This window comes from Macaca nemestrina, chromosome 3 (genome assembly GCF_043159975.1).
Source record: "Macaca nemestrina isolate mMacNem1 chromosome 3, mMacNem.hap1, whole genome shotgun sequence".
In the NCBI taxonomy this organism is placed as follows: Eukaryota; Metazoa; Chordata; class Mammalia; order Primates; family Cercopithecidae; genus Macaca; species Macaca nemestrina.
The window spans coordinates 131589282-131602023 of record NC_092127.1 but is presented as its reverse complement, the minus strand read 5'-3'; the positions used below and the strand labels follow the sequence as shown (position 1 = coordinate 131602023).

Genomic DNA, 12742 nt, shown 5'->3' with positions numbered 1-12742 from the left:
AGGATTCTTAAACAACAACTTCCTAGGAGGAAAAAATAACATAACAACGGTCAATACCATTTCCTGTAAACTGTACTCAACCACTCCCTACTTTGTAACTCTAATCTGCCATTACACATACCAAAGCAAAATCCTCTCACAGTACCAGTTAATCTGTGGTAATCTCAAAGCCAAAGAGATCAGGTCATTCAACATAGGAAAACAGAGCTTCGGACCTCAGCAAAAATCTGCCCACAACTCTTGAAACTCCACAAAGAAAACAGAACACCCCCAAAGGGGTGAGTGGTGCTTTTGTTCTGAATTCTTTAAAAGAGTTCAAGTCATTAGAAGCCTTCTCTAGATTTTTGGTACTGCAAATGGCAAAAGGCAAAAGGAAGTATAAGGTGGAAGAAAAGTAAACAAAAGAACATTTTTTTTTTTAAGACAGGAAGCAAACACAGAAACCAAACACATGGTTTTTAGGTTTTGTTTTGTTTTGTTTTGTTTTCTCTTTTGCATCTGCATAGAATTTTAGCCAAATTAGACAGGCTTTGTTACCCACAATTTGGAATTCTCACTCAAATTTGATCAAGTCAAGTAAAGTTCATCAAATCTGACGGGAGAAATACTGGAATGTACAAAAACATACTCTCAAAAATGTGATCACTAAGCACTGTAATGTTAAGGAGAAATTAAGACCGGCTAGTTGTTAAACATTAACCCAGACAAACTCCAATTCAGCTATTTACCTAAGGATGGGTTTCAGGCTAAAACTGCCCTTTGCCATCCTAGAAGCAGGAAAGAAACCTCAAACTCATCCTCCCTCCTGGGAGGCAGCTCAAACTCCATAGAGTTACCTGCCTTCCATTGTCATGGAAACAGGAAATCTTTCCTTTCTTGTAGGAAACAAGTAAAACTCCAAAAAAAAAAAAAAAAAAAAAAAAAAAAAAGAAGTTGTACAGCAAAATAAATTTTAGATCTTGATTGAATTTTGGGGTATCCGGGATTCTCTGGAGGGGTTGCTCCCAGAACTTAGTCAATTGTCTTATTTTTTTGAGCCATAAAGTTAGCTCAGGCTGGTACCAAGCACTGATAGGACACTTGTCAAAGGTCAGGGAACCTCCACTCACAATGTCTTCATGGTTACCAAAATGTGAACCCTGAATATCTGAGACAGGTCTTAGTTAATTTAGAAAGTTTATTTTGCCAAGGTTGAAAATGTGCACCCATGACACAGCCTTAGGAAGTCCTGATGACATGTGTCCAAGGTGGTGCAGTGACAGTTTGGTTTTATGCATTTTAGGGATATATAAGACATCAATCAACATATAAGATGAACAGTTGTTTGGTCCAGAAATGGGGGACAACTAGAAGCAAAGGCAGAGCAACTTGAAGCAAGGAAGGGGTTTCCAGGTCATAGGTAGATAAGAGACAAATGGTTGACTTCCTCTGAGTTTCTGATTAGCCTCTCCAATGAGGCAATTAGATATGCATTTATCTCAGTGAGCGGAGCGGTGACTTTGAATAGAATGGGAGGTAGGTTTGCCCTGAGCAGCTTAACTTTATTCTTTAGCATAGATTTTGGAACGCCAAGATGTATTTTATTTTCCTTTCACAATCTCATGTGTCTAGCTATTATGTTGGAAACGCCATTATTTCTTTATATACCAATTTGATTATAAAAGTAAAGACATTAAATGTGGTTATTCAACTTACCTCAGAATTTTAGTAGTTCTCATTACTTGACATCAGTTCTTATTTTTTCATCTTTTATATGGGTTAACTGATTATTAATCTCTTCAGAATTCTGACACATGCTATATTTTTAGAGTTCTATTCATTTAACAAGATATTCTCCTTACCCTAACAGGTTCTATGGAAATTTGATGGCAAGAAGCCAAATACTTTAGGCTCCAATACTCGACTGTACAAGTGGTTACCCCAGAATGACCTTCTTGGTAAGACTTTGGAGAACAAATACTGAATATATTAGTAACAGTCAATTAGAGTAATAATAGTTCAACATAAAACAAACATATTTAACATTTATTATCAGAAAACTAAAAAAAAAAAAATCAAATTTAACTACTTTATATTTATTTTCCAGTCTTAGTATAAAAAGAATACACTATAGTAGTTGGCATTTTATTACATACACTCACATTCTTTACAGTCAGAATAAAAATCTCTTTATTCAGGTGTAATTACCTCTCACAGGTTTTAAATAACATCCTGGATTTTCTGTCTGTCTCCTATTTCTACAGCTTTACATCTGTTCTTTCCCCTACTGCAGGGTTATTTCAACAGGCACTGAAAAATAACAGACACTCTTCTATTACCAGTGCCTCTATTTTCTATGGGAATAAATCACCAATCTTTATCATAAAGTGATAACACATTTCATGATGATGTGTAACCGGTCCTTCCTCAGCACTACCTCCAGCCTGCTGCCTACTACTCTGCTGCCTTTAAAAAAAATTAAATATTTTAAATATTTTAGGTATTTAAATATTTTTAAATACACAAATGTGACTGCATTTTTATAACACTTAAGAGACCATGTTCTTTTATACCCAATCTTATACTTTTCTTTTTTGCACATTTAAATTTTTTAGTTAAGAATATGCTTTTTCATTTTGTTCACCTGGCAATCTTTTAAATTTATATTTCCACTGTGAAGACACACACACCACGACCTTTTCATGTAGCATTCACTTACCTTTCCAGCAGAAGTAGGTGCTGCTTCCTCTGAAATTTGAAAACAATTTCAATGCAGTTTTGTGGGTAGAATGTTACCTAGGGAATACTGTTGCTTAAAGTTCCTTATATTGTGCATTTCTTATTGAATTCCTGTGACTTACAATTAATATTTTTGTTAAAATTCATCCACTTTTAGGTCATCCCAAAACCAAAGCTTTTATAACTCACGGTGGAACCAATGGCATCTATGAGGCGATCTACCATGGGATCCCTATGGTGGGCATTCCCTTGTTTGCGGATCAACATGATAACATTGTTCACATGAAAGTCAAGGGAGCAGCCCTCAGTGTGGACATCAGGACCATGTCAAGTAGAGATTTGCTCAATGCATTGAAGTCAGTCATTAATGAGCCTATGTGAGTATTACAATTTTGTGACCAGGTGGTATTTATAAATTATTTTGTCAACAGTGAATATGAGTTTTAACCTTTTTTTAAGAGACTAATTTTGAAGGGATTGAAGTGATTTAACCAATGTAAAATCTGCTCTTATTTTCCACCAGACAGTTATTTCAAAGTTACATTTCAACCCCATAGATTTAATGGGTCACCAATGACTGCAATGAATTATAAAATAAAAATAATTAAAGATATGTAGACAATTATTTTAAATATTTTTAATGACAGAATACACAATAAAAAGAAATAATGTAACTAGAGAAATATGATAAAATATTTCAATTAAATACCTAAAATTTCTGAAAGTATGAATCTATTCTTTCTCAAAAATTTCTTTTTATTATTACCATTCTTTTAAAAAATTTGATAGTGAATTATAATGTGCATAGCATAACATTCACTAAAATTTAAAATCTAAATACATTTAGTGTGTTTACATAGTTACAAAGTCACAACCCTAAAGAAACATTTTTATGAACTCATACATGATCTCATAATGCATGAAGTTGCTCCCAATAAACCTCTAGTCCTAGAAAACTACCAACTTACTTTGTTTCTCAATAGGTTATTCTCTTCACATATTTTATATAAATGAAATCATACAATTTATGGTGTTCTGTAAATGATTTATTTCACTTAGCATAATCATTTTTAGTTTTATTTATGTTGTTGGATGTATCAGAACTCATTCATTTTTATTTCTATATAATATTCTTTGATATGTTTATACCAAAATTACCCATTTATCAGGTCATAGACATTTTAGGTCTTTCCAATTTTGGCACTTATGAACATTGTTATACATATTTTCTGTGTAAAAATATATTTTTACTTCTTTTGAGGAGACACTAGGAGTGGAATTGCTGAGGTGTATGGGAATTTGTTGTTCATGAAGAACTGCTAAACTGTTTTTCAAAGTATTTGCATCATTTTTCATTACCACCAGCTAGATATGAGGGCTCTAATTTCTTCACACTCTCCCCACACTTGTTATCACCTGTCTTTCTATTACAGCCATTCTAGTGTGTATAAAGTGGTCTCTCATTATAGTTTTCACTTGCATTTCCTTATGGCTGAAGATGTTAACCATCTTTTCATGTGCTTACTGGCCATTCACACATATTCCTTAGATAAATTTCTGTCTTAATCTTGTGAACATTTCATCATTTTTCTATTTATCTTATTATGGATTCCTAAGAATTATTTATATTTTATAGATACAATCCCTTATCAAATATATGATTTTCAAATATTTTCTTCCACTATGGACAGATAGATTTTTTTACTTTTTGGAAGATGTCTTTTGAAACACAAAGGTTTTAATATTGATGAAATAAATATGTAATACTTAATTTATCCATAATCCGAAGGAAATAACATGGAAAATGCTATGCCTAGACCAGCTGCCATCAGTTCAGAGTCTACTAGTCCTACAAATAATATTATTATGTAAGGTGGTACGAGCTAAGGAAATACATTAAAAACACTTTACCAAAAAATTAGTAAGATGAAAAATGATTTAAAATACTTCAAAAACAGTTAAAAAGCAAAGAAACATAAAACAGGTTAATGACAGAAAACCAAACATCATATGTTCTCACTCATAGGTGGGAATTGAACAGTGAGAACACTTGGACACAGGAAGGGGAACATCACACACTGAGGCCTGTCATGGGGTGGGGGGGGAGGCGAGGGATAGCATTAGGACATATACCTAATGTAAATGATGAGTTAACAGGTGCAGCACATCAACATGGCACATGAATACATATATAACAAACCTGCACATTGTGCACATGTACCCTAGAACTTAAAGTATAATTTTTTTAAAAAGTTAGAAAATAAAATATGTGTATAGAGTAAGATGGTGGATTTAAATGTGAACTAGGGCAATCAGGCAAGAGAAAGAAATAAAGGGTATTCAAATAGGAATAGAGGAAGTTAAATTGTCTCTGTTTGCAGATGACATAATTCTATATTTAGAAAACCCTTTCATCTCAGTTCCAAAATTACTTAAGCTGATAAGCAACTTCAGCAAACCCTCAGGATACAAAAATCAATATGCAAAAATCACAGGAATTCCTGTGCACCAATAATACACAAGCAGAGAGCCAAATCATGAACAAATTCCCATTCACAATTGCAACAGAGAGAATAAAATACCTGGGAATATGCCTAACAAAGGACGTGAAGGTCCTCTTCAAGGAAAAATAGAAATCACTGTTGAAGGAATTCAGAGAGGACACAAACAAATGGAAAAACATTCCATCCTCATGGATGAAAAGAATCAATATTGTAAAAATGGCCATGCTGCCCAAGGTAATTTATATATTCAAAGCTATTCCCATCAAATTACCATTGACATTTCTCACAGAATTAGAAAAAAAAAAAAAAAAACTACTTTAAATTTGATATATCCAAAAAAGAGCCAGTATATCCAAAACAATCCTAAGCAAAAAGAACAAAGCTGGAGGCATCATGCTACCTGACTTCAAACTATACTACAAGAACATAACCAAAACAGTATGGTACTGGTACCAAACAGATATATAGACCAATGGAACAGAACAGAGGCCTCAGAAATAGCACTACACATCTACAACCATCTGATCTTTAACAAACCTGAAAAAACAAGTAATTAGGGAAAGGATTCCCTATTTAATAAATGGTGTTGGGAAAACTGGCTAGCCATATGAAGAAAACTGCAACTGGATCCCTTCTTTACACCTTACAGTAACCAAACCAGCATAGTACTGGAACAAAAACAGAGATATTGGCCAATGGAACAGAACAGAGTCCTCAGAAATAATGCCACACATCTACAACCATCTGATCTTTGACAAACTTGACAAAACAAGAAATGGGGAAAGGATTCCCTATTTAATAAATGGTGCTGGGGAAACCAGCTAGCCATATACAGAAAACAGAAACTAGACCCCTGCCTTACACATTATGCAAAAATTGACTCAAGATGGATTAAAGACTTAAATATAAAACCCAAAACCATAAAAACCCTAGAAGAAAACCTAGGCAATATCATTCAGGACATAGGCATGGGCAAAAATTTCATGATAAAAACACCAAAAAGAATTGGAACAGAAGTCAAAATTGACAAATGAGATCAAATTAAACTAAAGAGCTTCTGCACAGCAAAATAAACTATCATCAGAGGGAACAGACAAACTACTGAATGAGGGAACATTTTTGCAATCTATCCCTCTGACAAAGGTCTAATATCCAGAATCTACAAGAAACTCAAACAAATTTACAAGAAAAAAAAACAAACAACACCATCAAAAAGTGGACAAAAGATCTAAACAGACACTTCTCAAAAAAAGACATTTATGCAGCCAACACACTTATGAAAAAAGCTCAATATCACTGATCATTAGAGAAACACAAATCAAAACCACTATGAGATACAATCTCATGCCAGTCAGAATGGCAATTATTAAAAAGTCAAAAAAATAGATGCTGGAGAAGCTGGGGAGAAATATTAAAGCTTTTACATGGTTGGTGGAAATGTAAGTTAGTTCACCCATCATGGAAAACAGTGTGGTAATTCCTCAAAGATCTACAACCAGAAACACCATTTGACCTAGCAATCCCATTACTTAGTATATACCCAAAGGAATATAAATCATTCTACTATAAAGACACATGCACATGTATGTCTATTGCAGCACTGTTTACAATATCAAAGATATAGAACCAACCCAAATGCTCATCAATGATAAACCAGAAAAAGAAAATGTGATACATCAATTTCTTCAAAAACAAAATAAAATACCTAGGAATCCAACTTAGAACAGTTGTGACTGACCTCTTCAAAGAGAACTATAAACCACTGCTCAATGAAATAAAGGAGGACACAAACAAATGGAAGGACATTCTATGCTCATGGATAGGAAGAATCAATATTGTGAAAATGGCCATACTGCTCAAGGTAATTCATAGATTCAATGCCATCCCCATTAAGCTACCAATGACTTTCTTCACAGAACTGGAAAAACTTATTTAAAGCTCATATGGAACCAAAAAAGAGCCCACATTGCCAAGACAATCCTAAGCCAAAGGAGCAAAGCTGGAGGTCTCACACTACCTGACTTCAAACTATACTACAAGGCTACAGTAACCAAAACAGCATCGTACTGGTACCAAAACAGACATATAGACCAATGGAACAGAACAGAGCCCTCAGAAATAATACCACACATCTACAACCATCTGATGTTTGACAAACCTGACAAAAACAAGCAATGGGGAAAGGATTCCCTATTTTATAAATGGTGCTGGGAAAACTGGCTAGCCATATGTAGAAAGCTGAAACTGGATCTCTTCCTTACACCTGATATGAAAATCAGTTCAAGATGGATTAGAGACTTAAATGTTAGACCTAAAGTCATAAAAATCTTAGAAGAAAAGCTAGGCAAAACCTTTCAGGACATAGGCATGGGCAAGGACTTCATGTCTAAAACAATAAAAGGAATGGCAACAAAAGCCAAAATTGACAAATGGGATCTAATTAAACTAAAGAGCTTCTGCACAGCAAAAGAAACTACCATCAGAGTGAACAGGCAACCTACAGAATGGGAGAAAATGTTTGCAATCTACTTATCTGACAAAGGGCTAATGTCCAGAAACTACAAAGACCTCAAACAAATTTACAAGAAAAAAACAACCCCATCAAAAAGTGGTTGAAGGATATGAACAGACACTTCTCAAAAGAAGACATTTATGCAGCCAACAGACACATGAAAAAATGCTCATCATCACTCACCATCAGAGAAATGCAAATCAAAATCACAATGAGATACCATCTCACACCGGTTAGAATGACGATCATTAAAAAGTCAGGAAACAACAGGTATTGGAGAGGATGTGGAGAAATAGGAACACTTTTACACTGTTGCACTGTTGGTGGGATTGTAAACTAGTTCAACCATTGTGAAAGACAGTGTGGCGATTCCTCAAGGATCTAGAACTAGAAATACCATTTGACCCAGCCATCTCATTACTGGGTATATACCCAAAGGATTATAAATCATGCTGCTATAAAGGCACAAGCACGCATATGTTTATTGTGGCACTATTCACAATAGCAAAGGCTTGGAACCAACCCAAATGTCCATCAACGACAGACTGGATTAAGAAAATGTGGCACATACACACCATGGAATCCTATGCAGCCTTAAAAAAGGATGAGTTCATGTCCTTTGTAGGGACACGGATGCAGCTGGAAACCATCATTCTCAGCAAACTACCACAAGAACAGAAAACCAAACACTGTATGTTCTCACTCATAGGTGAGAACTGAACAATGAGAACACTTGGATACAGGAAGGAGAACATCACACACTGGGGCCCTTTGTGGGGTGGGGGGAGGGAATAGGGATAGCATTAAGAGATATATCTAATGTAAATGACGAGTTAATGGGTGCAGCACACCAACATGGAACTTGAATACATATGTAACAAACCTACACATTTTGCACATGTACCCTAGAACTTAAAGTATAATAAAAACATTTCAAAAAATTAAATGTGATACATGTACACTATGGAATACTATGTGCCATAAAAAGGAATGAGATCATGTCTGTTGCAGGGACATGGATGCAACTCAAAGCCATTATCCTCAGCAAACTAACACAGAACAGAAAACCAAACACCACATGTTCTCACTCATAACAGGGAGTTAAACAATGAAAATACACGGACTCAGAGAGGAGAACAACACACACTGGGGCCACTTGGGGCATGGAAGGTGAGTGAGAGTATCAGTACAAATAGCTAGTTCATGAGGGGCTTAACATCTAGATGACAGGTTGATAGGTGCTGCAAACCACCATGGCATGTATATAACTATGTAACAAACCCGCACATTCTGCACATGTATCCTGGAACTTAAAGTAAAATAAAACTGTTTTAAAAAAATGCAAACCGACCAGGTACGCTGGCTCACACCTGTAATCCCGGCACTTTGGGAGGCCGAGGAGGGCAGATCACGAGGTCAAGAGATCAAGACCATACTCCTGGCCAACAGAGTGAAACTCCATCTCTACTAAAAATACAAAAATTAGCTGGACATGGTGATGTGCACCTGTAGTCCCAGATGCTCGGGAGGCTGAGGCAGGAGAATCACCTGAACCCAGGAGACAGAGGTTGCAGTGAGCCGAGATAGTGCCACTGCACTCCAGCCTGGTGACAGAGTAAGACTCCATCTCAAAAAAAAAACAAAAAAGTGAACCTACCAGTACTCACATTAAATTTAAACAGACCAAAAAAAAAGACAAAATAATGATCTTTGAAATCTTTTATTTAAGGAGATAAAACATTTGAAGTATACAATTAAATGTAACCTATGTTTTATATATGTGTGTCTATATATATTGCACATATATGTGTATATATGTATCCATATATCTCTCTGGTTGTGTGTGTGTGTACTGAAAAATATTTTTAAAAGAGTATATGGAGATCGGGTGTGGTGGCTCACACCTGTAATCCCAACACTTTGGGAGGCCAAGGTGGGAGGATCATGTGAGGACAGGAGTTCAAGACCAGTCTGGCCAACAGGGTGAAATTCTGTGTCCACTAATAATACAAAACTTAGCCAGGAGTGGGGGATGAGCATCTGTAGTCCCAGATACTTGGGAGGTTGAGGCATGAGAATCACTTGAACCCAGGAGACATAAATTGCAGTCAGCCAAGTTTGCTCCATTGCACTCAAACCTGGGTGACAGAGAGAGACTCTATCTCAAAAAAAAAAAAAAAAAAAAAAAAAAGATTATGAGAAATAAACGGTTACCTGAATTGAGCATATGTTGAGACATAAATAAATGCTAAATAATTGTATTAGATTTCAATTCATAAAAATTATATGTTCTAGTCATACTAGAAATAAATTATAAATCCCAAAACTGAAAACTAAACACAATCTCTAATTCTTTAAAATAAAAAAATATTTTTTTAAATTCAGTCAACAAAAAATTCTAATTATAAATGTGCCATTCTCTCATCAACTATTCTTCCAAATATACATCCAACAAAAATGAATAAATACGTACACCTAGTAAAATATACATATATCTTAATACCATAATTATTAGTAGGATCAAAAAATGTTAACCACACAAATATCCATTAATCATAAAATGAAGAGATCATCTGTGGTCTTTGTCAATCAACTGAATACTTTACACCAGTGCAATTAAACAACTGCTAAACAAAGACAGAAATGAATATGTATTATTTAATTCAATTATATAAACAATCAATATTAATCTATGATATTAGAATTCAGGTTGATACTTAATTTGAGGACAAAAGTAGTGACTAAAATGGCCCAGGAGGAGAGAGTTCTTCTATGCAGTTTGTGATAAATTGGTGTCTTCATTTTGGGATAATGTCTAAGATAATCTTAAAATTTTGAGATAGTCACATAGTGTATATACATTTATCCTATGTATTTCCCACTCAAAGTTTTATTGTAGAAGATATATAGCATATTTTAAAGTTCTAGAAATCAAATAGCAAAATAAGCATGAAGCACTGGAGAAATCCTATGGGTGCCTATAGTGTGGCCAGGAAGCCTCTCTAAGAGGTATCATTTAAAGAGAAACCTCAAAAAGAAATAGAAGCAAACCTCAAGTAGTTGCAAGAAAGAATGCTCAATGAGAGAGACACGAGACAAAAGGTGTAAAGGGGCTAACGTGAGAACACCTTCAGGAGTTTAAAGAGCAACAGAAGGCCATTGTCTCTAGAAGACAGTGTACAGGGGTAAGTGTTAGGACAAGTAGGTGCCTTTGTAAGTTCTCTAGACCAAAGACAGATTTGGATTTTATTCTTAATGTAACAAGAAACTAGATGGAAATCTTAACAGGCAAGTGTCATAATTTGATATTAATTTAGAAAATACTCTGGCTAGTAGAAAGAAAATATGGTAGAAGACAGAAGATTAGAGTAGAAGCTGAGAAACTAGTTAGGAGACATTTCAGCAGTTGTGACACAATTCTTCTTTAAATATATCAAAATGGGCTGAGCACAGTGGTTCATGCCTCTAGGGCCAACACTTTGGGAGGCAGAGGCAGGAGAATGACTTGACCACAGGAGTTCCAGACCAGTAGGGGTACTACAGCAAGACCTCATATCTAAAAAAGTAAAAAATAAAAAAATAGCCAGGGATGGTAGTGCGCAGCTGTAGTCCCAGCTTCTCATGAGGCTGAGGTGGAGGATTACTTGAGACCAAAAGGGAAAGGCTGCACTGAGCTATGATCATGTGACTGCACTCAGCCTATATAATGGAGCAAAATCCTGTCTCAAAAAAATTTTTTTTAAAAATTGAAAATACCAAAATGATCATTCCCAGATTCCATTTCCACTATCTTACTTATAGCACTTAGAGTGGCTCACAATATTTTCTGTTCTAGAAAGACATTAACTTTCCCACCTAAAATTCCATTTTTCATTTGTAAAGGTATTTGTCAATTATAAAACTCCCATTTAAAAACCAAACTTTCTGTAATGACATATATTAAAACATTCAAATTTTATGTCAATGCAATGACACTTACTTTGAATCATTTGTATGACACTTTTCAAAGACCGTCCACAGACTTGATATGCTTAAGCAATAAATTTACTTTTAATGTTGATATCTTTATGTTCATCCTTCAGCTATAAAGAGAATGCCATGAAATTATCAAGAATTCATCATGATCAACCAATGAAGCCCCTGGATCGAGCAGTCTTCTGGATTGAGTTTGTTATGCGCCACAAAGGAGCCAAGCACCTTCGGGTCGCAGCTCACAACCTCACCTGGATCCAGTACCACTCTTTGGATGTGATAGCATTCCTGCTGGCCTGCGTGGCAGCTGTGATATTTATCATCACAAAATGTTGCCTGTTTTGCTTCCGAAAGCTTGCCAAAACAGGAAAGAAGAAGAAATGGGATTAGTTATATCAAAAGCCTGAAGTGGAATGACTGAAAGATGGGACTCCTCCTTTATTCTGGCATGGAGGGTTTTAAATGGAGGATTTCCTTTTTCCTGTGACAAAACATCTTTTCACAACTTATCCCATTAAGTCAAAATTTATTTTCCAGGGATTTAATATGTGCTTTAGTTGGAATTATTCTCTGTCAATGATTTTTAAACTATGAAAAATAACAATAATATAAAACCTTATGGGCTTACATTGAAATTTGTTATTCTAATCCAAAAGTTACATGCAAAAGTCACTGAGCTTCATTATGTTTCAAACATTGTATTTGAACACAACAACATTAAGAACTCCACTCATAGTATCAACATTGTTTTGCAAATACTCAGAACATTTTGGCTTCATTTTGAGCAGAATTTTTGTTTTTACTTTTGCCAATGAAATCTTCAAGAATTAAATTATGTAAAAAGTCTCACTGGCCAGGCGCGGTGGCTCACGCCTGTAATCCCAGCACTTTGGGAGGCCGAGGCGGGCAGATCACAAGGTCAGGAGATCGAGACCACGGTGAAACCCCGTCTCTACTAAAAAATACAAAAAACTAGCCGGGCGCGGTGGCGGGCGCCTGTAGTCCCAGCTACTCAGGAGGCTGAGGCAGGAGAATG

At 35.4% G+C, this 12742-nt stretch overlaps 1 protein-coding gene across 1 annotated transcript in view; it reads left to right on the top strand.

The window, feature by feature from the left end:
* Positions 1 to 12325, top strand: part of LOC105463617 (UDP-glucuronosyltransferase 2B20) — a 32478-nt gene extending 20153 nt beyond the window's left edge. Inside the window, exons 5-7 of the mRNA XM_011710825.2 lie at positions 1850 to 1937; positions 2876 to 3095; positions 11817 to 12325. Coding sequence (XP_011709127.2) covers positions 1850 to 1937; positions 2876 to 3095; positions 11817 to 12096 — 588 coding nt within the window. The 3' untranslated portion in view covers positions 12097 to 12325. The remainder of the gene's footprint in view (positions 1 to 1849; positions 1938 to 2875; positions 3096 to 11816) is intronic.
* The last annotated feature ends 417 nt before the right edge of the window (positions 12326 to 12742 follow it).